We start from the raw sequence: 26381 nt of genomic DNA, 5'->3' as shown, positions 1-26381 counted from the left end.
TCATGATGTCAACACTGCATTTCTGTACGGGGACCTGGGTGAACAGATTTATATGCATTCACCTGACGGAATATAGGTAAAGAAATGATTGATTTGTGTTCTAAAAAAATCCTTGTATGGTCTCAAACAAAGTGCCCGGTGTTGGAATACTTAATTAACAGAGACATTGTTTTCTCTAGACTTTCATCAAGGCAAAGCAGATCCATGTTTGTTTATCAAAACAAACTGTATTGTGTATGCTTTGTTGATGATCTTTGCTTTTGGAAAGATCAGGCTTTGTACAAAATAACCCTAGCTCAACTGAAGGAGCATTTTGATATGAAAGATCTTGGCAATGTAACAAACTATCTTTCTCTGGAGGTAGAAAGAAACCAGGGAGGTGATATCTTGGTACACCAATCACAGAAAATTGCTAATGTATTGACCAAACTGAATTTGGTTGACGCAAACCCTGTAGATACACCAATGGTGACAGGCTGTTAGATGACACTGACAAAGCATTTTCTGATGTTGCTCTGTACAGATGTATTCTAGGCAAGCTAAATTTTATTGCCCGGTGTTCGAGGCCTGATATAGCTGTCAGCACTAATTTGCTGAGCAGACACACTAACAATCCTACGATTAAAGACTGGAAGGCACTGAAACGCATAGCACGCTATCTAAAGAGGTCTATGCACTACAGACTAAAATTTACCAACCAAAAATCTGGAGGTCTTGAGATTTTTGCAGATGCAAGTTTCAGAGGTGACATCACAGACAGCAAGAGCACTTCTGGAGTGTGCTACATGTATAACCAATGTATTTTCGAATGGTCATGTAAAAAGCAGACAACAGTAAGCCTAAATTCTTACAAGGTTGAATTGAATGCACTGTCATATGCACTTCTAGATTGTGAATGGTTATTACAGCTGTTTAAAGACCTAAGAGTGAATGTGAAATGTCCTATTTAAATGTATCAGGACAATACAGCATGTTTGTCTTTACTCACTACAGAGGGATGTAAGCAAAGAACACTTACAATTAAGATTACAACGTGCAAGGGAGTGTATTCAGAAAGGACTTATTCAAGTGTCCTACATGCTGGGAAATGAAATTCCAGCCGATCTGTTATCAAAAGTTGTTAACAGGGAACAACTTCAGATTTATATACAGCGGTTGCAGTTAGGCTGAAACACTGCAGCTACGGGTTACTTGAAATGGGGGAGGATGTTAGGATTTCACCCCTCCCTATGCTGCAGTTATAGGATTGTTGGATCACGTGTCTGTATGTAATGCATTTCAGCTGCTGATTGCTACAGCTATATAAGCAGAAAGGGAGATACACTGTTTGCTCCCTTCCTCCCACTGTTCTCTCACAGTGATGTTTTGTTTCAGCATTCTCTCCGAGGAAGAGAAAGAGGAACCATGTTTATTTTGTATTGTTTGTACTGTTATGTTTGATTTCGTTACAATAAATAAGGATTAGATGTTACACCTCAAGGCTAACGTGTCTATTTTGGACTCTGCTGGTCGTGTGCTCATGTCCCAGGAGGGTATGGGTCGCATCAGCATGACGGGAGACTGGAGTGATAAATCCTGGGCGACGCTGCATTGGGGGAAGGCACAAGGCCTCGGCGTTATCTCCCAACAAATGTAACTATTTTCCAAACTTATCCCATTGATGATGGCTCAGATGGGGAATCTGATAATGACAGTGACAGTGGGAGCACAGGTAGAAGTTCCACTGATGCAGCAGATTACCAGAGTGCAATTACATCGCTCAGACCATCAGAACAGTCTGATCGAGAATTGGAGGAACCACTGTTCACTATGAGTCACTATTCTCTCAAAGAAGAGAAGCCCTATAAAGAAGACCTGTGCCTGATGCGCAGATCTGAAAGAGCTATGGGGGGAAAGCCCACTAGGTATGCTCGTGAGTTTGCTAACACTGCTGTTGCAAATATAACTGTGGCTAGCAGCTCAGGACAGGTTTCAGAGCCTGAGGTCTTGCAAGGGGTACAGGGTTTGTCCTCAAAGGATGCGAAACCACACTCAAAGGCTGCAAGGGTCAACACTGTTTCTTCAGACAGGAACAGAGCTAAGGCTCTAGTCCCATGGAAGGAAGGTAACCAGAAGTGCAAAATGGTCAGGCACGAGGCCAGTCCAGCTGCAGGGAGTTCCAAACGTGGAACGGGTACTACAGGGGTATATTATGTGTATGACAACAGTATGTTCACTTCACTTACTGCTGTGTTAGCCTATGCAGCATTGGTTACCTGAAATGGGGGAGAGTGTTAACATTTCACTCCACCGACGCTGCATTTGAGTTTGTTGTAAATCACATGCCTGTCTGAGAAGACTGTGGGAACGGAAGACAGCCTTATCTCTCTTTCATTGTATGTACTTTGGACTGTACTTTCACTTCTTCTGTTCTCTCGCCGCTGGAGAGAACGGACGCCATTATGCTGTAGTCTGTGTTAGGATTCTTACTCCATGTTTGAAGTCTTGGGATTGTTGTCTATCACATGATGGTGTGTTTTCATCCCACAGTGTCGGAAGTGACGAAGACAGGATGTTTATGTTACTGTGTTCCGTGAAGTGGGACTATTGTCTTTTGTTCTTTTTCTCTTTGCCGTCTGATAAGAAAGAGGAAGCAGCTAAGTCTGAATGCTCCAAGTGTATTATACGTAAATAAAAGTAGATTAGCCAAAATGCTGTGCTGCTGAGTTCTGTTACGCAAACTGCAAATACTCTGCAGGATCCCTAAGTGTGCTGATGCTTCTTGGTATCAGTCGCTGTGATGTTCCGTCTGATGAAAGCTTTTGAAGCTCCCGGCCGACCGACGAGGAGGGAGAGAAAATGCCAGTTGGGCATGTGTCTCTGCCAGGGTCCTACACGCGAGTAGGATGATCCTAACATGGTCATGGGCCCAGGGATCGGGGCCACAGACCCAGTGCCAGCAGAAGAAGGACCGTGGGCTGTTTTTGTCCCAGTTGGAGTCTCCTGGAACTGGCAGAGTGAAGGCAGAAGGAGACAGTCTGTGAGTATAGCAAATGCCTAAAAGTGAAAGTAAAGACAGGCTGGACTGTTTTTTGTGCCCGTGCACAGAAGAAGGCGAGAGCCCTTTGAAGTTCTTGCCAGGCACTAATTACAGCTGGCAGAAGCAGAAGTAGGCTTGATTTATAGTGGCCGTCTGATAAGGACTGTAAAAAGGTAGTTTCAGCTTGAACTAAGCTGTGGAATAGACCTTTCTAGAAGGGGCAAAAATCCCACTCCCTAAGTTACGTAGAGGAAATGGGAAAAGCTGCTTTTCGACAGAGAGAGAAAAGCTGCTTGGTGCTGCAAGCCTTTGCCAAGAATGTAGCCCTGATTTATGTGCTACAAAGGGAGGACATTTCCCGATGCTTCTGAATCATTCCCTGAGCAGAGAATGGGTAGCGGCAAAAAGTGAAAGCTGGAGGAGTGCTGCGGCAAGACTTGTGAAGCTATGGGGGAGTAAGTCCCCCGATGAAGCTGCATAATAGCAGACAAGGCAAAAAGCCTGGGAATAATTGGGGGGGGGGTGTTTTGTTCCCGGAACTGAAAAGGCAGTTTGAGACAAAGGCTGTGTCTTATGCCAGACAGTGTGTATGTTCAGCAGGAATTGAAGCTGCGTCACACGATGGACACTTCAAGATGGCGGGGGCTGCTAAACGGGATGCCAGAGAGGTTCGGAGGGCTAGATTTGCTGTCTCCGATGCCCACACGCAGTGGGAGGCAATTGCTGAGCGGACTGCCAGAAGTAATACCCCAGGGAAAGCTGATACAGTATCCCAGAGAGGGTTGTGTTCCTGACACTGAAAGCTTCACAGAAGAGAGGCTTTTGAAGGAAGAATGCACAAGGGGGGGTGTTTCCTGTTCCTGTTAAGGGCGAGAAATCTCCAAAGCAGGAGTAGCAAGGGGAGTTGACTGCCATGTCATCCCAATCTTCACTGCAACCAGCAGGTGGCACTGCTGTGTTTGAAGCAGTGGAAAGTTTTTCCTGTGAGAAGTTTGGACAGAGTTCAAAAGTCAGGAACATTTGCAGCGTTTCCGACAGGTGACATGAAGCAAGGCCAGAGATGCAAAGATGCAGCGCAGATATGGTGACTAGCTGTTCCAGTACAGAGATGCAAGAATCTTTTGTGCTAGATTCTGAGGCGAAGAAACACCTTTGTGGAAGATGGAACTGGTTCACCGCGTGTACACCACAGAAGGGTCTGATCCACCAGTCGGGTGGAGACTTCTTGGAGGTACATAGCACCGGGATCGTGGAACCGAAAAGCTGTAAAGTTGTGATGTCTAATGCAGTGTTTCCCAACCGGTGTTCCGCGGCACACTAGTGTGCCGTGAGAGGTTGGCTGGTGTGCCGTGGGAGGGAGGCGGGCGAGTCGGGCGGTGAGAGGCGGCGGCGGTGAGGATCCGCGTCGAGCCGGGGACGGCTCCGCGGTGGTGGTGCCGAGGTTTCTCTCTCCATTCTCCCCTCACACATACACACAGGAAGATCAGCTGACAGGACCCAGCCAATGGGGCGGCGGCGGGGCAGCGCGTGCAAAAGGGAGGAGCGCGAGACAGCGGACGAGGAGGAGGCCGGCATGTCCGGGCAGCAGCAGCAACAACAGCAGCAGCAACTCCCGGCGACGGCTCCTCAAGCCCCGGGCAACCCTACTCCCTCACCGGCCTCGGCCGCCCTCCTGCTCCACCCGCCGCCGCCTCCCCCGCCGCCGCCGGCCACCTCGGCCCCGCCGCCGCCCCCTCCTCCGCCCGCTATCGCCGCCACCACCACAACAGCCGCCGCCGCCTCAGCTGCCGCCGTCCCTCAGTCCCTCGCTTTGCTGCGCTGCCTCCTCCCCCCCCACCCTCAAAGCTTGGAGGTTCCCCGGCAAGGGGGAGGGGAAAAAATTGAAAACTTTCACTTTCGTGCGTCCCTCCCGGCGTGACGCTGCGCGCTGACGTCACGGGGCTGTAATGGTGGTGTGCCGCGAGATTTTTTTCTTCAAACAAGTGTGCCTTTGCCCAAAAAAGGTTGGGAAACACTGGTCTAATGTGTTTTTCATTCCAGGTTGAGAAGCCCAGCTGATGCAGCCTGGATGTTCTGTTTATGTCAACAAACAGCGTGCAACCATCCAGAAGAACGAAAGCGACATTATAAATGGCTTGTTCTTACTATGTTGTGATGTTAACATGGGGGATGGTGGGAAAGTTGGAGAGACAAGTGATGCTATGTCTGATAACCATCTTTTTCATGCAGGATGTGTGCCTGGGTCTTCCAGATTGCTGGTGTCTGACACGAAGATGGTCAGGTGTACCAAATGTGCTCAGCACAAAGCAAGGAAGGAGGTGATATGGGTATCTTACAAAGGCACCCTATTGGTAATGGAGATTCTGATGTATGGATTCAGAGGTAACAGACTGACACGCTCAGCAAACATAGTTTGCAAGGCCTTTCCCTGGATTCAGACAAAGGTTCTGCTAGGGACTGCGACAAGGTAAACCCAAGATGTGCAAAGGGACCAACAGATGGGTCTGACATGTGGGTGCAGACGTCACAAGGCAGGAAGCATAGATTCTTCCTCGGGTATGGTGGCTTGTACAAAGTACTGAGACCTCATGCCAAGATGATTTTACTCACTAGGGATGTTGAGTGCAGTGAAAAATGGGGAGGAAATGTGTGTGTTTTCCAAGGCAACCCCATTGCTTCAGACTCAGATACTGAGTCTACTGCTGATGCTGAAAGTGAGGCGAGTTCCACTGATACAGTGAAAGACATGCGCCTGGTGTACAGATCTGAGACAGCTACCACCAGGTATGCTCAAGAGTTTGCTAACACAGCTATTGCAGTTTTAGCTGTGGCTAGTGGCTCGACACAGGTCTTGGAATCCGAAGTCTTGAAAGGGATACAGGGTTTGTCCTCAAAGGACGGGAAACCACACCCAAAGGCTGTAAGGGTAGACACTGTTTCCTTGGAGAAGAAAGCTGAACTGTTGGTACTAAAGGGTTAAGAGGTAACAAGTCGTTCTAATCACTGAGCAGCTGGAAGTCTTTAAGCATCCAGGAATGTGAGTTAGTTTGTATAAATAGTCAGTTCACCCGTGTGTTTTCTCTCTCCCCCCGTGTTTGCTAATATGAGTTAAGTTTAGAGTAAAGTTTTCTTTATGCCGGAGATAAAAGCATGTGTGCTTTATTGCCAGGGTTTTTCTTTTGTAAATAAAGTTTTTTAACTGAGTTCCAAAGTGCTTGCTCCAGGATTCTTCATTGAAAGGTACTGACTCTCCTGCCTTCTTCAACCACTGCACGAAATTCTCTGCTGAGATAAGATTTATGGCGTTGGAAGCGCACTGGACGTTTACTTAACATTAAACTAATTAAAGTTTAATGGACATGAACCATGTCTGTCAGGGAACTGACATCAGAGCCAGAGGCGGAGGGAAGGCTCCCAAGTGATGCTGGAGAGGGACCCAGCAGGGAGAGAGGCAGCTCATCAGCTGGGGAAGGAAATCAGCGCAACACCATGGATAAAGGGGGGCAATGGGGGAATCGGCGAGAGGGCTCCAGGACTCCTCGCCGGACACCAGCGGGGAGAGCACGGGTCCTCCGCTACCCACACCCTCCCTGCGCAGAAGACTTCCACGCAGGGAGAGTAGGAGGAGACTTGGCGTCAAACAGCTTTTATGCTGGAAAAGGTTTAAGAAACGCCCACTGACGGATTCTGCTAGCGACTGAAACAGCCACGAAGTGAAGGGCTGTCCAGACAAAAAGGTTTAACCAGGCAACCTAGCCAGGTGTGGCGGCAACTTACGCACGAGCAACCTCTATTATTATTACAATGTCCAAAGGCCATGTGTGCCAACACCGATTCCTCAGAGAGGAATGAGGCTAGGGTTCGAGTCCCAACAAAGCCAGGTGTGAAAGTTCTTGATAGTCAGGAGAACTATGACGCCAAGACTAGTCAGAAGTGCAAGATGGTAAGGCCCAAGGCCAATCCAGTTGCATGTAGTTCCAAAGGTGGAACGGATGGTACAGGGGTATACTGTGTGTATGACATCTGTATGGTTGTTGCAGTTACACTGATGACTACAACACTGCTCATGCATCGGGGGAGGATGTTAGAATTCTTGCTCCGTGTCTGCAGTCATGGGATTGTTGTCTATCACATGATGGTGTATGTTTTCATTCCACAGTATGGGAAGTGACGGAGACAGGATGTTTATGTTACTGTGTTCCATGAAGTGGGACTATTGTTTTTTGTTCTTTTTCTTTTTGCTGTCTGATGAGAAAGAGGAAGTATTATATGTAAATAAAAGCAGATTAGCCAAAATGCTGTGCTACTGAGTTCTGTTACGCAAACTGCAAATACTCTGTAGGATCCCTAAGTGTGCTGATGCTTCTTGCTATCAGCCACTGTGATGTTTGGGCTGAAGAAAGCTTTTGAAGCTCCCGAACGACTGACCAGGAGGGAGAGAACATGCCAGTCAGGCATGAGTCTCTGCCAGTGTCCTACACGTGAGTAGGACGATCCTAACAGTCTGTATATAGAGTGTAAATAAATAGTAGCTTAGATCTACAAAGTCCCACGCTTGTTGCTGCGTAACGCTAGAAGTATAGTGTGCATAAATCAAGCTGATTTATGTTGCTGGAGCACCCTGGAGAAGGAGGGAGATGCCTTTTTCAGTGCTGCACACATCGGAGGACACTCGGAGTTTCAGGGGCTTGCAGGCGGCCCCAGGGCAAATTCCAGCAGTTGAATCCCAACACTAAGTAAAAGCAAAAACAAAAGAAGTGCCATGGTCGGATCACTTCCAGCGATCCTTCACTTTTCTGCGATCCATCACTTTTCCGCGACCCTTCCCCTCTGCAGGGAGGTGGGACCGATTCGGATGGTCTGCCCCCGCCACTTAATGGATCCAAATGTGTCAGGGGTCTGCCTTCAAGGGAGGGAGGAGAGACAGGAACGTACAGACAGCCTCCTCCTTTGTTGAGCAGCTGCACCTTGTCAGAGTCTGGTGAAAGCGAGCCTTTAGGAGAAACGGATGACGAGAGAAAGGGGGGGAGGATGCAAAGGCTCAGTCAGGCTGAGATGAGCCACGACACCACTCCCAGGGAGTTGGAAGTGCCTCTTCCGTCGCATAGTTTTTGCCAGAGAATTACACGTAAGGAAAAGAGGGGGAGAGGGGTTTTCCTGGGCTTTTATGCTGGAGGGAAACAGGAAGAAGGCACTTCCGGAATCTGCTAGTGATTGAGGCAGGCATTGATTTTGGACCTCTGGACTGTACATAGTTTTGCATTCAATAAAACCTGTAAAAGACAGGTGGGAGTCCTGGCTGTTATCTTCGTGAGCAACCACACACACTCCTCACAAAATGGTTTCCAGAGAGTGGTAGGGAATGTTTTATCCCATGTTGATGGCCTTTCAGCGGATTCCCTGGTGAACTGCTGGAATGCGGAGTTAACCAGGGCTATCGACTGTCTGGCTCCAAAGCGCTCCAACTGAATGGAGCCCGGACAGCCCCGTGATGTTCTCCAGAGCTGAGGGCGATGAAACAATCACTGAGACAGCTAGAGAACCAGAACCAGTGAAGGGGGTGAATGTCTTGCGTGAGTGTCTGGAGATGGTTGGAGGATGGATGGCGGCTAACAGATTGAGATTGAATCCTGACAAGACAGAAGTACCATTTCAGGGGGGCAGGGGGTGGGTGGGGGACTGTCACCATCAGTGTTTCTGCTGGGTTTGCATCAACCAAATTCAGCCTGGTTTTTTCTGTGTTTGGTGTACCAGAAAATTACCTGCTTGGTCTTTCTCCACCTGCAGAGAAAGATAGTTGGATACCTCACTGTCAGGGAACTGACATCGGAGCTAGAGGTGGAGGGAAGGCTCTCAAATGATGCTGGAGAAGGGCCCAGCAGGGAGAGAGGCAGCTCCGCAGATGGGGAAGCAAATCAGCGCAACACCAGGGATATAGACGGGCTGATGGGGGAATCGGCTCCAGGGCTCTTCACCGGACACCAGCAGGGAGAGCACGGGTCCTCCGCTACCCACGCCCACCCTGCGCAGAAGACTTCTGCGCAGAGAGAGTAGGAGGAGACTGGGTGTCAAACAACTTTTATGTCGGAAAAGATTTAAGAAACGCCCACTGACGGATTCTGCTAGCGACTGAGGCAGCCACGAAGTGAAGGGCTGCCCAGACTGAAAGGTTTAGCAAGGCAACAAAGCCTGGAGAGGCGGCAACCTACGCACGAGCAACCCATACACATTACAGCAATCCGTCAGTTCCTGACGTCGCTCGTGCACAGCGACAGGCAGGCAGCATCATGAGCAAAACCGGAGAAGCTGGCGCCACGGAGGGAGCAGCTGGAGGGCAAAAACTGGTGGAGAGGAACCGAGATTTGGAACAGCATGTGGCTCTGCTGACGGCGCGGCTGGACGAAAGGCGGTCTCAGGATGCTCAGGTCAGACCCACCCCCGTAGCAAGGAAGGTACCGGGACTGGTACACAAGTTTGGAGGGAAACCCCAGGACTACAGTGCGATCCGAACGGAAATAGAGTACGCTTTGGAACTGCAACAGAAGGATTTTGCAGACAATGGGGAGAGGGTTGCCTATATTGTTGGACATCTGCAGGATGGGGCCAGAGATTTGATCAGGCCCCTAATGGCAACGCAGAATGCCGCGATGGATGCGATCCAGGCGATGGATGCGATGTATTCCAGTGATGTACAGCAAAGTGTGACTCGGTGGGAACTGATGGGTTGCAAACAGGGGAACCAGTCAGTTAGAGACTACTGATCACGCTTTGCCATGTTAGTCCACCGGCTCGGGTGGGATTTGGACTCGGAACCTATCCAAATGCTGTTTGAGGAGGGGTTGTCCCCAACGGTGAAGGGCGAGCTTTCCCGCGCACCCCGCCCGCAGTCGATGGATCAGCTGACCAAGGCTGCGCTTGCGATTGGTGTAAGGCAGGAAGCGCGGACCCAGGAGAAGCGGGAAGGGAGAGAGCAACGTTACCATGACTACCGCATTGCTGAAATACCAAGGCAGCCTTCCCTGCCGGCGGAGCCCATGGAAATAGATGGGGCGCGTGCGGGGGAGATTTCAAACTCCAGTGAAGGTCGCAAAAGAGAGGGAAAGGATGGGAGAACCACCAAGAAGTGTTTTCTCTGCCAGCGGCCAGGACATTTTGCCAGGGTCTGCCCGCAAAGAAAGGCCTGGCAAGGGATGGTGGGAGCTGCAGGGGGTGAGGAGGAGATGGTAAAGGAGCAGGGAAACGCCAAAGCTTGGCTGCCACTCAGCGGGCACAGCAGCCAGGCCAGCAACCAATAGAAGTGCCCAAACCAGACCCCCCCAGGGCGGCTATAGCCATAGAAGTGGTGCTAGAACTCCCAAATGGGCACCCAGTCAAGGTGAAAGGGCTGTTGGATTCAGGCAGTTCCTGCAATTTCTTCAGCAAGGACTTTGCACTAGAGCACCAGCTCCACCTGCTGCCCCTGGATTTCCCCTTGCAAGTAACCACCATTGATGGCAGGGAGCTTCTGGGAGGGGAAGTGACGCACCAGACCCCACCAATGAGAATGAGGGTTTCCAGGCACATGGAGACTATCGCCTTTCACGTAGCCTCACTGGCAGGGCCCCCAATAATATTAGGCATGAGCTGGCTAGCACAACATGATCCAGTGGTGGCATGGCATCAGAGAACGGTCACCTTTGGGTCCGCTTACTGCTTGGAACACTGTCTAGGGGGAGAAACCCCAAGGATGACTGTGGCCAGGGTGGCTGGGATAGCTGTGGAGCCGAAAGGGGAGGTGCCACCACAATATGCTGACCTGCAGGAGGTCTTCAGCGAGAAGGAGGCAGATAAGACTACCCCCACATAGGCCCTTTGACTGCCAAATCAACTTGCTCCCTGGGGCGCAGCTACCAGTGGGTAAACTGTATGCCATGTCGGACAGGGAGATGAAGGAGTTGCGGGAGTTTATTGACAAGAACCTGAAGAGGGGGTTCATAAGGGAATCAAAGGTGGTGGGGGGCAGTCCGGTGTTCTTTGTGGACAAAAAAGGGACTAACCAGCCCAGATTGGTCGTAGATTTTAGGGCGTTAAATTTGGTATCAGAACCCGTGACCTTCCCAATGCCCAGGATTGGCGACATTTTAACACGGGTGAGGCAGGGGAAGATTTTTACCAAGCTGGACCTCAGGGGAGCCTACAATTTGATTAGGATGAGGGAGGGGGACGAATGGAAGACCACAATGTTCACCCCCCTGGGGGCCTTTGAGTACTTTGTTATGCCATTTGGATTACAGTCAGGCTCTGCCTGTTTTCAAGCTTTCATGCACCACATGTTGGGGTCCCTGCTGTACAAGAACTGCGTAGCCTTCTTGGACGACGTCTTAATATATTCGGACAATGAGAAGCAACATGTCAGAGACGTCAGGGAAGTGCTGAAGAGACTGCAGAAGCACCAGTTGTGGGTCAAGCTGGAGAAATGTCAGTTTCACGCCAGAGAAGTCGAGTTTTTGGGGTACAAGTTGTCAGACAAAGGCTTAGCGATGGACCCAAGCAAGGTGCAGGCAGTGCTGGAGTGGAAGGCTCCCAAAACCCGGAAGGATGTGCAGAGGTTCCTAGGGTTCAGCAACTTCTACAGGAAGTTCATCAAGAACTTCGCCCACTTGACAGCACCCATTACAGACTGTCTCAGTAGCAAAAGGAAGTTCGCCTGGACAGAGGAGGCCCAACAATCCTTTGAAAAACTGAAGAAGGCGTTCACATCGGAAGAGCAGCTCCTGCACGTGGATCTGGAGAAACCCATGAGGCTAGAGACCGACGCGTCCGACAGAGCCATTGGGGCGGTTCTTTTGCAGCCAGGGAGGAGCAAGCAGGAATGGAGACCGTGTGCCTTCTTCTCAAGAAAGCTGAACAAGTCGGAGCAAAACTATACGGTGTATGACCTCGAACTGCTTGCGATCTATGCGGCGTTTCGGCGATGGCGACATCTACTAATAGGGGCGCAGCACAAGATCCAGGTTTGCACAGATCACAAGAACTTGGAATACTGGAGGACCGCACAAGTGCTCAACCAGAGACAGATTCGATGGGCACAGGAGTTCTCCAAGTTTTCCTTCGAAATCCGATACATGCCAGGAGAGGAAAATGTGAGAGCAGATGCTCTCTCCCGGAAACCGGAGTACTTGGAAGCAGAGGGGCCACCGGAGATCCGACACGTGATCCCCGAGGACCGATGGGTGTGTGGGGGAACCTTGGTGGGGCAAGGAGAACTGGCTGGACTTACTAGAAACGACGTGTTCGCACAAACTAAAATCCGGGAACTCCGAGACGGAAGAGAAACCCAAGGAGGGTTTGAGGAGAAGGAAGGGGTGCTGTACTATAAGGGGGTGCTGTATGTACCGGGGGAGACCCTACGAGGGAAGGTACTTAAACAACTCCACGACAACCCCACAGCGGGGCACTTTGGACAGCACAAAACCATGATGCTCGTCACCAGGCAGTTCTGGTGGCCCAGGGTGAGGGAGGATGTACGGGAATATGTACGGGGTTGCGACCGCTGCCAAAGGGCAAAGGGGGAGCGGACCGCCCCAGCAGGATTACTGGAACCCTTACCCACGCCGGGGAAACCTTGGGAGGTGGTATCCATTGATCTTATGACCAATTTGCCCAAGTCCCGGGGGAAGACAGCGGTCATGGTAGTGGTCGATCTACTAACAAAAATGTGCCATTTTATAGCTTGCTCACATGCGGTCACGGCAGAGGAAACAGCCAGGTTGTTTGTACATCACATCTTCCGGTTGCATGGGGCTCCTTCGAGGGTCATCTCCGACCGCGGGAAACAATTTACTTCCCATTTCTGGAGGAAGCTCATGAGCTTGCTGCAGGTCGAAGCGGGCTTCTCTACAGCGAGACACCTAGAAACCAACGGGCAAGCAGAAAGAACGAACAGTATTCTCCAGCAATACCTACGTTGCTACGTCAGCGAGAGGCAGAACGACTGGGTAGAAAAATTAGCGCTGGCTGAATTTGCGTACAATAACGCTGAACATGTGTCAACAGGAATGAGCCCGTTCATGGCCAATTATGGGTGTCACCCCAGGGCCTTCCTGGGGAGTGGGGAGGAAGGTTGGAGTGTACCGGCAGCAGAGCAGTTTGTGGAAGAAATGGAAGCCCTGCACCAGCAACTTAAGATGAACTTGGAGCAGGCCAAGGAAATTTACAAGAGGCAGGCAGACAAGCGCCGTAGGCAAGGGGAGACCATACGGGTGGGAGATCGGGTGTGGTTGTCAACCCAAGGGTTCCCTTTAAAGGGGGGGTGCAAAAAGTTGCAACCCAGGCGGCTGGGACCGTTTGAGGTAACACAGCAGGTGAACCCCGTGGCATTCAAGCTCAAATTGCCAGACAGCATGAAGATACACCCGGTGGTCCATAGGTCCCTACTCTCGCCGTACAGGGAAGGAAGGGGATTCCCGGGGCGAGAGGGAGAAGTCACCACAAACCCGCAGGTAGAAGAGAGGGAGCACCACAACTTGGCCACAGAAATACTTGATTCAAGGTGGCGAGGGCGCCAGGTGGAGTACTTGGTGGCTTGGGAGGGAGAACCCGGGTCGGAAAACACGTGGGTTCCCGCGGAGGCAATCACTGACGGGTATCTGGTGGAGGAATTCCACCGCCTGTTCCCAGACAAACCCAAACCACTAGCGAGATTCTGGGAGGAGCAATTTGGAACCACAGACGATGAAGAGGATTTTGTGGGGTTTTCTGTCTCCGAAGGGGAGGGAGAAGAGGCTTCGGAGGAAGAAGAATCAGACTGGGAGGCCCACCCCGTGGGAAGGGAGCAGAGCGGGTGGGAAGCAGGTTTTGAATCCTCAGAGGATGGTGACAGCTCCTTCCGGGGGTTCCCCGCATCGTCGGCCGAAGAAAGGGACGAAGTTGGGTCAACAGGTCGGGCCGGGGGTGGAGGGGGTCCTGGGGGGGAGGTTGATGTCAGGGAACTGATATCAGAGCTAGAGGCGGAGGGAAGGCTCTTAAATGATGCTGGAGAAGGGCCCAGCAGAGAGAGAGGCAGCTCCGCAGATGGGGAAGCAAATCAGCGCAACACCAGGGATATAGAGGGGCTGACGGGGGAATCGGCGAGAGGGCTCCAGGACTCTTCACCGGACACCAGCGGGGAGAGCACGGGTCCTCCGCTACCCACGCCCACCCTGCGCAGAAGACTTCTGCGCAGAGAGAGTAGGAGGAGACTGGGTGTCAAACAACTTTTATGTCGGAAAAGATTTAAGAAACGCCCACTGACGGATTCTGCTAGCGACTGAGGCAGCCACGAAGTGAAGGGCTGCCCAGACTGAAAGGTTTAGCAAGGCAACAAAGCCTGGAAAGGCAGCAACTTACGCACGAGCAACGCATACACATTACACTCACCAAGATCCTTCATGTCAAAGTGCTCCTTCAGCTGAGCTAGGGTGCTTTGGTACAAAGCCTGATTCTTCCAAAACAAAAGATCATTAAAAAACCATAAACAATACCGTTTGTTTTGCCCCTCCTCTTTGACAAACACACATGCCTTGGTGAAAACCTAGAGAAAGCAATGTCTCAGTGAGTTTTGTGTCACAACACCTGGCACTCTGCTTGAGGCCATATAGGGACTTCCGTAGTTTACAGACCATTCCCTTCTGTACCTGCACTCCATCAGGTAGAAGCTGTCAGGAAAAAGCACCAAGGCAAAAGCCAGCTCCAGATGGCTGGAATGCAAAACAGGATGTTGTGGTTTGCAGATGTACTGTTGCAGAAAAGGAGGAGTCTATTCTCTGTACTGAGCACCGGATGTTAGCTCAGAGTGTCATGTGACCTGTGCTGGAAGTACAGGGGTGGAGTAGTGACTCTTCTGATGGAGTCTGAAGGGTGCAGTCACGTTTTCTATGTACTGCTGAATGACAGGAATAAAACATGTAAATAGGACTCCTGTCTGTCTCATTTCCCCTCCCTGGGGAGAATGCAGGGAGGGAGAGAAGCAGAGAGAAGCAGAGGGTGTGTTTTCCTCACATCAAGAGGAGAATCGCCGGGTTTATGACCTTGCCTGCTGGGAGACGCAGCGGAGAGCTCATCAAGTATCCAGCTCATTTGCCTGGGGGAGGCCAGTTTACCTCTGACTGTGAGCTGAGATACTAACAGAAGCATATACAGCTCCTCCCCCAAAATCCCGTACAAAAAAAGCTGTGTTCACATCGTGATGAGAAACGTGCAGTTTCTCCTCTGCAACAATCTTGAGCATTAGTCTATGTTGGGAAACTGCCAGGGAGATAGTGTCCATCATGAGCCCCCAAGCTGGCAGTCGGACGTCCATCAATCTCCCGTAGCTCAGGCAGATCCAGCAGTTAGCGACACGAAGCCGTTCTGGAAATTCCTTGCCACATTCCAGGCTTGTGTACACTGTTTATCAGCAGATAAAAGCACAGCCAAAAGTCGCACCGCAGAAGAGCATAATTTTACAGACTTTATTTAGCTTAGAACAGAACAAAAGAAAACACGTCCATCTCAGTCAGCGTCTCTGACCAACTGACAAAACTGAAAGGAACAATAGCAGAACATAAACATCCTGTGACTAGGACATGCACAGACTCTGTTACTTACAAAGCGTGCTCCCTTTTAAGGTGGAACGGAAATATCCTAACATCCTCCCCCTTTCCGTGTAACCTGTTGTACCTGTGGTTCACCCAATTGCAACTTTTGTACATAAACCTTAAGTTGTTCTCTGTTAACAACCTTAGACAACAGATCAGCAGGAATTTCATTTCCTGGCATGTAGGACACCTGAATACACTCCCTTGCACGATGTAGCTTAATCTGCAAGTACTTGGTTCTCTGCTTGCAACTCTCGGAGTTCAGCAAAGCCAAACAAGATCTATTGTCTTGATACACTTGTATAGGACATTTCACAGAAACCCTGATGTCCTTAAACAGTTGCATCAACCATTCACAATCCATGAGTGAAAATGACAGAGCATTGAGTTCTGCTTCACAGGAACTTAGGCTCACTGTTGTCTGCTTCCTGCACAACCAGTCAAACAGGCAGTGATTGTACATGTAGCATACTCCAGAAGTGCTTGTACCATCCGTGGTGTCACTTCCAAAACTTGCATCTGCAAAGATTTCAAGACCTCCAGTCTTCTGACTGGTGAACCTCAGCCTGTAGTGCATAGTCCCTTTCAAATAGCGGGCTATGCGCTTCAGAGCTTTCCAATCCTGAACCGTAGGATTGTTGGCATGTCTGCTAAGCAGATTACAGCTTACAGCTATGTCAGGTCTTGAACATCTGGCAATGAAATTCATCTTGCCTAGAATGCATCTGTACAGCGTTGTGTCAGGAAACGCTTCAGCAGTACTGTCTACCTGGTAACCTGTCACCATCGGTGTGTCTGCTGGGTTTGCATCAACCAAATTCAACCTGGTTAACACATCAGCAATTTTCTGTGTTTGATGTACCAGAAAATTACCTGCTTGGTCCTTCTCCACCTGCAGAGAAAGATAGTTGGATACCTCACCAAGATCCTTCATGTCAAAGTGCTTCTTCAGCTGAGCTAGGGTGCTTTGGTAAAAAGCCTGATTCTTCCAAAACATCAGAAGATCATCAACAAAACATAAACAATACAGTTTGTTTTGCCCCTCCTCCTTGACAAACACACATGGATCAGCTTTGCCCTGGTGAAAACCTAGAGAAAGCAATGTCTCAGTGAGTTTTGTGTTCCAACACCTGGCACTCTGCTTGAGACCATATAAGGATTTCCGCAGTTTACAGACCATTCCCTTCTGTATCTCCATCCCATCAGGTGGAAGCATGAACAGCTCCTCCCCCAAAATCCCGTACAAAAAAACTGTATTAATGTCATGGTGGGAAACATGCAGTTTCTCCTCCGCAGCGATCTTGAGCATCAGCCGAATGCTCTCATATTTGACTGTGGGTGAGTAGGTCTCGTGGTAATCCTGTCCTGGTACCTGTGAAAAACCTCTGGCAACCAATCTGGCTTTGTGTCTGACTACCTTGCCATTCTGGTCTGTCTTGGCCTTGAAGACCCATTTGCTGCCAACCAGTCTCATCCCTGGGACTACCGGTACCAGTTCCCAAGTTTGGTTCCTGTTCAAGGAATCAACTTCAGCCTTCATGGCATTAAGCCAAGGCTCAGCATCTTTAGAGGTTAACTCCTGAACCTCTTTGAAGCTTGAAGGTTCCCACACCTTCTCTGAGCTACTAAGAACAGCAGTTGCTGTCTTAGCAAACTCATCAGCATACCTCTTTGGAGGTCTGCCCTTGGTCGCCCTTTCAGACCTACGTACTAGATGCAAGTCTTCTGGACTCATCTCCTCTTTCTTAGGAGAAAAGTGACCAATGGTGAACAGTGGTTCTTCCAGTTCATTGTCAGACGCATCAGATGGTCTGACTGAGGCCTGTGCGCTCTTGTAGTCTGCTGTGTCATCACTGTCACTGACACCAGCAGCAGCAGCAGCGCCGCCCACTGAACTGGAATCCGAACTCTGATCATCATCATCATCATCATCCTCCTCATCATCATCCTCATCATCAGCAGCTTTCTCATCTTTAGCTGCTTGCTTGACATCACCTTCATCCTCCTCTGGGTAACTCTGGAAAATTCCCACATTCCCCCCCACTTAGGATTGTACTCAACACTCCTTGTGAACTTAATGGACTTAGAGTCAGTCATCCATACCCTGTATGCACCTTTTTCGTACCCCATGAACAAACCATGTGCCCCACGCTTCCCAAGCTTGTTGGTTTGTTGTGTGCGTACCCACATGTCCGAACCAAAGATTTTCAAGTGTTTGGTGTTGGGCTTCTTGCCAAACATCTTCTCATAGGGGGTACAGCCAATGGGTGATGACAATCTGCGATTAACGGTATAAACCAAATTCCCCAGAGCCTCCCCCCAAAACTTATCAGGGAGATTGGCATCATGCAACAAGGTTTTGATTCCTTGCAGCAATGTCTGATTTGCTCTCTCCGCAAGCCCATTCATCCATGGCGATCTGGGCGTTGACATGTCATGCTGGATTCCCTTCTCAGTCAGGAAAGCTTCAAACTGCTGAGAAGTAAACTCCCCGCCCCGATCAGTAAAAAAACAAGAAATACGTTTACCGTGCACATTCTCCAACCAAGCACAGAATTCCTTAAACTTTGGAAACGCTTGTGATTTCTGTTCGAGCAAATACACATGAATGTACCTGGAAAAAGAATCAATCAGAATCATGAAGTACCTTGCTCCTCCTATAGAGGGCGCTAGTGGCCCAACCAGGTCCGCATGTACTAGCTGGTAGGGTTTGGAAGCCTGCCTGCTAGACTCCTTGCCTTTTGGAGCAACCTTCACCTTGTTCTCTGCACAAGATACACATTTCATGTGAAATTTACAGGGTTTGATGTTCAAACCCTCAACCACCTCTGGCATCTTGGCCAGTGCCTTCCAAGAGAGGTGACAAAACCTTCGATGCGCATCATGAATGCAACCTGCATGAAGAACTTTGTTAGTTTGTGCAACACAACAAGAATCAGCATTATTCACAACAGCAGTGTCATCATAAGTTATATGGAACAAACCATCCATAAACTTTGCATGCAAATAGTCCTCTTTGCCTTTACTGATGACACAGACGCTCCTCTTGAAAGAAATCTGAAAACCACGCCCAGTAAGCTGTGGGACGCTCAACAAGTTGCTCGCCGCTCCTGGAACAAAAAGTACATTAATGATGGTAGTGTGCAGACTTGCAAGTTTCACAGTCCCTTCTCCTGCAATTTGCAACGTCCTTCCATCAGCCAGGTGGATCTCACCTTCCTGAGGCTTGAAGGAGATAAAGAGGTGGCGATCCTTCGAAATGTGGCGCGTACAGCCTGAATCAACAACAAAGCTGCCTTTGGCTGTTGGAGCAGTCTTTAAAGCAAGCAAACCCTTGTTTTCCTGCGGCGTGGGCTTTTGCAGCTTGCCCCCCTGCTCCTGCTCCTGGCCACCAGACGTGCCTTTAGCCTTTGGTGAAGCAGTGCCAGCAAACATCGCTTTGTTTTTCCCTGGCGCGGGCTTTCCACCCCCCTTCTGCTTCGGGCCACCTGCAGGCTTTTTCCTCTGTTTATTTCCAGTCTTTGGACAAAACCTCTGAGTATGACCTTGGTTCCCACAGTTCCAGCACTTCACAGCTGCCAACGCTTTGGCTCCCCCTGGAGGCTGGAATGCTGTCCCACTTTGCTCCCCCTGAAGCGCACAAGCCGACTCAGCTGCATTCCTTCTATCGTATTCATTTTGCAAAGTTGCCAAGACCTTTGTAGCAGTGAGGTCTTGCGCAGGGAGGGTCGCCAGCTGACTTGCCACGGCATGATAGCTTTCATCCAGGGAGTCCAGGATGAGAATAGCAAACAGTGACTCAGGCATATTGAAACCTCTCTGAGCCAATTCCTGTCTGAGATGCTGCAACTGTAAAACATGGGCTCTAAGATCTTCCCCTGGCTCCAAACGCTTCCTGTGCAGCTTTCTGAAATAAAGCAACACAGACCCAGCCTCTTGTCGGAGATGACAGGCTCTTAGCCCGTCCCACATCTCACGGGCAGTTGCCTTGCCAGCCAAGGTGATTAACTCTTCAGGAGCTACTGAGAGCAAAATTATTCCCATGGCTCTCGAATCCTGTGCTTTCCACTCATCTGTCACAGGGGCTGGGGGGTTCTCAGAAACAGTATTCCACACTCCAAGCCTTCTCATCTGGCCCTCACAGTACCTTGCCCAGGTCTGATAGTTGTGGCCATTCAGCTTTAGTGGACACGGAGCAGTTTCTGAGGACTGTAAGAGATCCATCTCAGCTTTTTACTTGAGCCGTGAGCCCTTATTAAACTTCAGAGACTCCTTATCTTGGCAGCCATTAATCACGAAGCCTCTTTGGCGCAGCTCCCAGGCCAATTAAGCCTTGCCGGAGATCAAAGACTCCTTGCGAGGTAAACAGAAAAGCCAAAAGCCTCCCTCTTTTCTTTCGCTTTTGACCATACCTCTTAGACGCAGTCTGTTGCAGCTTTACTCTCCTGTAGGTGTCGTGAATCTGGGCCCATAACCTTGTTGTTGGGAAACTGCCAGGGAGATAGTGTCCATCATGAGCCCCCAAGCTGGCAGTCGGACGTCCATCAATCTCCCGTAGCTCAGGCAGATCCAGCAGTTAGCGACACAAAGCCGTTCTGGAAATTCCTTGCCACATTCCAGGCTTGTGTACACTGTTTATCAGCAGATAAAAGCACAGCCAAAAGTCGCACCGCAGAAGAGCATAATTTTACAGACTTTATTTAGCTTAGAACAGAACAAAAAAAAACACGTCCATCTCAGTCAGCGTCTCTGACCAACTGACAAAACCGAAAGGAACAATAGCAGAACATAAACATCCTGTGACTAGGACATGCGCAGACTCTGTTACTTACAAAGCCTGTTCCCTTTTAAGGTGGAACGGAAATATCCTAACAGTCTAATGCTCTCATACTTGACGGTGGGTGAGTAGGTCTCGTGGTATTCCTGTCCTGGTATCTGTGAAAAACCTCTGGCGACCAGTCTGGCTTTGTGCCTGACAACCTTGCCATTCTGGTCTGTCTTGGCCTTGAAGACCCATTTGCTGCCAACCAGCCTCATTCCTGGGACTGTTGGCACCAGCTCCCAGGTTTGGTTCCTATTCAAGTAATCAACTTCAGCCTTCATGGCATTAAGCCATGGTTCAGCATCCTTTGAGGTTAATTCCTGGACCTCTTTGAAGCTTGAAGGTTCCCACACCTTTTCTGAGCTACCAAGAACAGCAGTTGCTGTCTTAGCAAACTCATCAGCAAATCTCTTTGGAGGTTTGCCTTTTGTGGCCCTTCAGATCTGCGTGCTAGACGCAAGTCTTCTGCACTCATCTCCTCCTTCTTAGGAGAAAAGAGGCCAATGGTGAACAGTGGTTCTTCCAATTCAATGTCAGACGCATCAGATGGTCTGACTGAGGCCTTTGCGCTCTTGTAGTCTGCTGTGTCATCACTGTCGCTGACAGCAGCAGCAGCGCCGCCCACTGAACTAGAATCCGAACTCTGATCATCATCCTCAGCTTCCTCATAATCTCCATCCTCCTCTGAGTGACTCTGGAAAATTCCCACATCCCCCCCCCCCACTTAGGATTGTACTCAACACTCTTTGTGAACCTAATGGACAGTCATGAATACCCTGTATGCACCTTTTTCGTACCCCATGAACAAACTATGTGCCCCACGCTTCCCAAGCTTGCTGCTCTGTGGGGTGCGGACCCACATGTCAGAACCAAAGATTCTCATGTGCTTGACGTAAGGTTTCTTACCAAACATCTTCTCATAGGGAGCACAACCAATAGGCGATGACAGTCTCCTATTATACGTATAAACAAAAGTATTCAAAGACTCCGCCCAATATTTCTCAGGGAGATTGGCATCATGCAACAAGGTTTTTAGGCCTTGCAGCAAAGTTTGGTTTGCCCACTTGCAAAGTCCATTCTCCCATGGAGATCTGGGACTTGAGAGGTCGTGCTGGAGTCCCTTCTCAGTCAGGAAAGCTTCAAACTGCTGAGAAGTGAACTCCCCGCCTCGATCAGTAAACAAACAGCCAATGCGTTTACTGTGAGCATTCTCCAACCAAGCACAGAACGCCTTGAACCTAGGAAACACTTCTGACTTCTGCTGGAGCAGAAACACATGAATGTACCTGGAAAAAGAATCAATTAAAACCATGAAGTACCTTGCTCCACCCAAAGAGGGAGCAAGTGGATCAACCAGGTCTGCGTGGACTAGCTGGTAGGGTTTGGAAGCCTGTCTGCTAGACACCTTGCCTTTTGGAGCAACCTTCACCTTGTTCTCTGCACAAGATACACATTTCATGTGAAACTTACAGGGCTTGATGTTCAAACCCTGAACCAACCCAGGCATTTTGGCCAGTGCCTGCCAAGACATGTGACCAAATCTTCGGTGCACCTCGTGAATACATCCTGCATGAAGAACTTTGTTAGTTTGTGCAACACAACAAGATTCAACATTAGATACACCAACAGCTTTGTCATCATAAGTTATCAAGAACAAGCCATCGACAAACTTTGCATGCAAAATGTCCTCTTTGCCCTCCCTGATGACACAGATGCCCTTCTTGAAAGAAATCTCAAAGTTTTGCTCAGTCAGCTGTGGGATGCTGAGCAAATTGTCTGCAGAATCTGGAACAAAAAGTACTTTGCTGATGATTGTATGCAGACTTGCCAGTTTCACTGTCCCGACTCCTGCAACTCTCAGAGTCTTACCATCAGCCTGCTGAATTTCCCCAGCCTGAGGTGTGAAGGAAATAAACAGATGCCGATCCTTCGCTACGTGCGTCAACGCTCCTGAATCCACAACCAATCTGCCTTTGGAGAAGCAGTTCCAGCAAACAAAGCCTTGTTTTTCACCAGCTTGGGTTTCTTGCCCCCCTGCTTCTGGCCATCTGCAGGCTTCTTCTTTTGTTTCCCTCCAGCCTTTGGGCAATGACACTGAATGTGACCTTGATTTCCACAGTTGCAGCACTTCACAGCTGCCAACGCCTTGGCTCCCCCTGGAGGCTGGAATGCTGTGCCACACTGCTCCCCCTGAAGCACACAAGCTGGTTCAGCTGCATTCCTCCAATCATATTTGTTTTGCAAGGTCACCAAAACGTTTGAAGCAGTGAGCTCCTGCGCAGGAAGAGTTGCCAGCTGGCTCGCCACAGCGCAGCAGCTCACATCTAAAGAATCCAGGATAAGGGTTGCAAGCAGAGATTCTGTCATGTTGAAACCTCTTTGAGTCAATTCCTGTCTGAGTTTCTGTAACTCTCGGACATGACTTCTGAGGTCCCCCCCCCCCCGGCTCCAAGCACTTCTTGTGCAGCTTTTTGAAGTAAAGCAACACAGACCTAGCTTCTTGTTGGAGATGTGAGGCCTGAAGCCCCTCCCACATCTCACGCGAGCTGGTCTTGCCAGCCAGGGTAATTAACTCTTCTGGAGCTACTGAGAGCAGAATTACCCCCATGGCTCTTGAATCTTGTACAACCCATGCATCAATCAGAGGTGCTTGGGGGTCCTCAGAAACAGTGTGCCACACACCAAGCCTTCTCAACTGGCCCTTGCAGTGCCTTGCCCAGGTCTGATAACTGTGGCCATTAAACTTTGGGCACGGAACCCCATCTGAGGCTTGTAAAAGATCCATTCCTGCTCTTCACGCAAGCCTTGGAACTGGATACAATTTACAATCAGCCTTATCTTAAGCACGTCGTAAATCAGACATAGCGTGCTTCTCTCGCCGGCCTAATTGGTTCTTGGCACAGACTTCAAAAGCCTTCTAGCTGTGGCCGGGACAATCAGCTTCACATACCTCTGTCTCTGCTGGGAGCCATCGGCAGTCTTACTCTCCTGTAAGCGCCATGGATCTGGGCCCGAAACCCTTTTGTTGGGATACTGCCAGGAGTCGGGGGCATCAGGCAGGCATCAGACAGGCCCCCAGCTGGCTCCAGCCACCAGTTGGCAGCCGGTCTCCCTTGGAACAGCATCAAACAGTGACACAAGCCTCAGATACGTTTAGAGACCCGTGCACGCTCTGTCAGCAGAGTGTGTAAATCACCTCACAGCAGAAGAGGCAGGCAAAGAGATGTGCAAGCATAATGTACAGCATTTATTCAGCATAGTTCAGGAACAAAGGAAAACATGTCTGCATCCCTTCGTGTCCAGCAAAACAGCAAAGCAAAAGCTATATGCAAACGGAAGTTCCCAGCGAGTGCTGAAAGTAAACAGGCATGTGACACACAACAGCCTGTTCCTGAATGGGGCAACTGTGCCCCTGAAGGACCAGGTGCGCAGCCTGGGAGTCATTTTGGACTCACAGCTGTCCATGGAGTCCCAGGTTAATTCTATGTCCAGGGCAGCTGTCTACCAGCTCCACCTGGTACGCAGGCTGAGACCCTACCTGCCTGCGCACTGTCCCACCAGAGTTATACATGGTCTGGTTATCTCCTGCTTGGACTACTGCAATGCGCTCTATGTGGGACTACCTTTGAAGGTGACTTGGAAAGTACAACTAATCCAGAATGCAGCAGCTAGACTGGTGACTGGGAGTGGCTGCCGAGACCATATAACACTGGTCCTGAAAGACGTACCTTGGCTCTCAGTATGTTTCCCAATACAATTCAAAGTGTTGGTGCTGACCTTTAAATCCCTAAACACCCTTGGCCCAGTATACCTGAAGGAGCGTCTCCACCCCCATCATCCAGCATGAACACAGAGAACCAGCACCGAGGGCCTTCTGGCGGTTCCCACTGCGAGAAGTGAAGTGACAGGGAACCAGACAGAGAGCCTTCTCAGTAGTGGCGCCCTGTGGAACGCCCTCCCATCAGATGTCAAGGAGATGAGTAACTATATTACCTTCAGTAGATATCTGAAGGCAGCCCTGTATAGGGAAGCTTTTTAAGGCTTAATGTTTTACTACGTCTTTATATACGCTGGAAGCTGCATATGGAAGGCAGGGTACAAATAAATTATATTATTATTATTATTATTATTATTATTATTATTATTATTATTATTATTATTATTGGAATGCCATTTGTTGTCCAGCCTTCTCGATATTCTCACACATCTTACAAGGACCAGCACATGCAGGGTGTTACTAACCTGACCTACCTTGCTGAGGATTCGGTAAAGGAGCCCAAGGATAGTCTTAGATTTCCCAGTCCCAGGTGGCCCATGGATCAAGCAAACTTTGGGCAATGAAGGCAGCTTCATCACGAAGGTGTAAGCAGTTTCAATAGCTGTCCTTTGATCTTCATTAAGCTCCTTCATGTACGAAGACTGTGGGGCAAAGGAGAGGACAAAGGTGCATCTCTCACCAGAACGGACCGTTCCGAGATTTCTGTGACCTAGTTCACACTAATACAATGCCAAACCATGGCTTAGTGTGAGCATGTGGGTTCGCAGAACAGGAGACTGTGATGGCTTTGCTTACAGTATTCTACTGCTGTGAGCTAGGTCTTGGTTTGGGCTACAGCAAGTTTTCCAAACTTAAGCCTGTGGTTTGCCTCACTTAAAGTTTGAACCACATGTCCAAGTCCAGAAGACACATGCAAGCCAAACCATGGTTTAGCTCACAGTAGCAGGACCTCAAGGCGAATCAAACTAGCCACCATCTCCTCTTTGAGCACCTGCAAGTTTGCACTAAGCCATGGTTTGGTTTAGCATTTTGTGCAAACTGACCCTGCGTTATCTGTCCTCACTTCAGAGGTACAAAAGCCCCAAGGATTTGGAAGTCTCTCTTCAATGGACCTCTCATTTTGCAGAAAATTGCCACAGGAATGTTATCACAATGTCATTCTCTCCTAAGGCCCAAGTTCAACTTTCAGGAAGAAGAGTGGGGTATAAATTGAATAAATAAATGAAGAGGAAGGAGGAGACTGTGGAAGACTGCTGCTGATGTTCATCAGCTTTGTGCCAACCAGATGTTTTGGACTACCAGTCCCATCAGCCCTGGCCAGCACGGCCAATGGTTGGAGGTGATGGGAGTTGTAGCCCCAAACACCTGGGGAGTGTCAGGCTGGGGGAAGGTTGGCTTAAGACAGGTAATGTGCGCTCAAGCTTAATTTTGGCTATGGAAAGACAGGTGGGACTCAGTGAATTTCCCAAGCAGCTAAATTTCACATCCATGTGAGATACAGCCAAACAGGAGACAAAAAAGGTGTAGATGGAATTATGCACTGGGTAGTGGCAGGGGGACCTTTTCAGTCCAAGGGCCACATTCCTTCCAGAACAACATTCTGAGGGCCACGTGGCAGGGACAAAAGTGAGCAACGCAAACATGGTGGGTTTTACCTTTCTTCACATTCAAGACACCACTCTCCTCCCAAATTCAGGCAAGCAAGAGGCTTGATCAGAGCTCAAGGACACATCCCAACCAGGCAGATAACACCACCACCACTCAAGGAGGGTGCAAAGCAAGGCCAGTGAAGGGCAAGGCCTGGGTGTCTCTAATTCATTCTTGCATTGCTGGATCATGTGATCCTTATTTACATTCCACACTGCTGGAAGTGTGGGAACATAAACTCAGACAAGAGAACTTCCGTTCTGTGTGTTTTTATTTTTCTGCTCTTTGTTCTCTGCTTTGGGACAGAAGACGTGTGTGAGAGACACTGCTCACACCAGTCATGTTTTGTTGTTTTGATTTGCTGTAAATTAATAAATTTCGTGATGTCACACGCCTACACAGCCTCGCTTCTTGCAGAACTCTGCTAAGCATGCATACAGCTCCACTGGATGTATGTCGCAGTTCTCCTGCGTACAGAGGAATGTACGCACACTGGGGACAGTGTGTGTGGCCTAGGCA

At 49.5% G+C, this 26381-nt stretch overlaps 1 protein-coding gene across 1 annotated transcript in view; it reads right to left on the bottom strand.

Moving 5' to 3' along the window:
- Positions 1-26381, bottom strand: part of LOC308578078 (putative helicase senataxin) — a 287528-nt gene that overhangs the window by 87708 nt on the left and 173439 nt on the right. Inside the window, exon 13 of the mRNA XM_081178360.1 lies at positions 24689-24856. Coding sequence (XP_081034486.1) covers positions 24689-24856 — 168 coding nt within the window. The remainder of the gene's footprint in view (positions 1-24688; positions 24857-26381) is intronic.

Source organism: Podarcis bocagei, assembly GCF_964188305.1.
Source record: "Podarcis bocagei genome assembly, chromosome: W".
Lineage (NCBI taxonomy): Eukaryota > Metazoa > Chordata > Lepidosauria > Squamata > Lacertidae > Podarcis > Podarcis bocagei.
The sequence above is the reverse complement of the archived record's forward strand: the minus strand, read 5'-3'. Positions and strand labels throughout refer to the sequence as shown.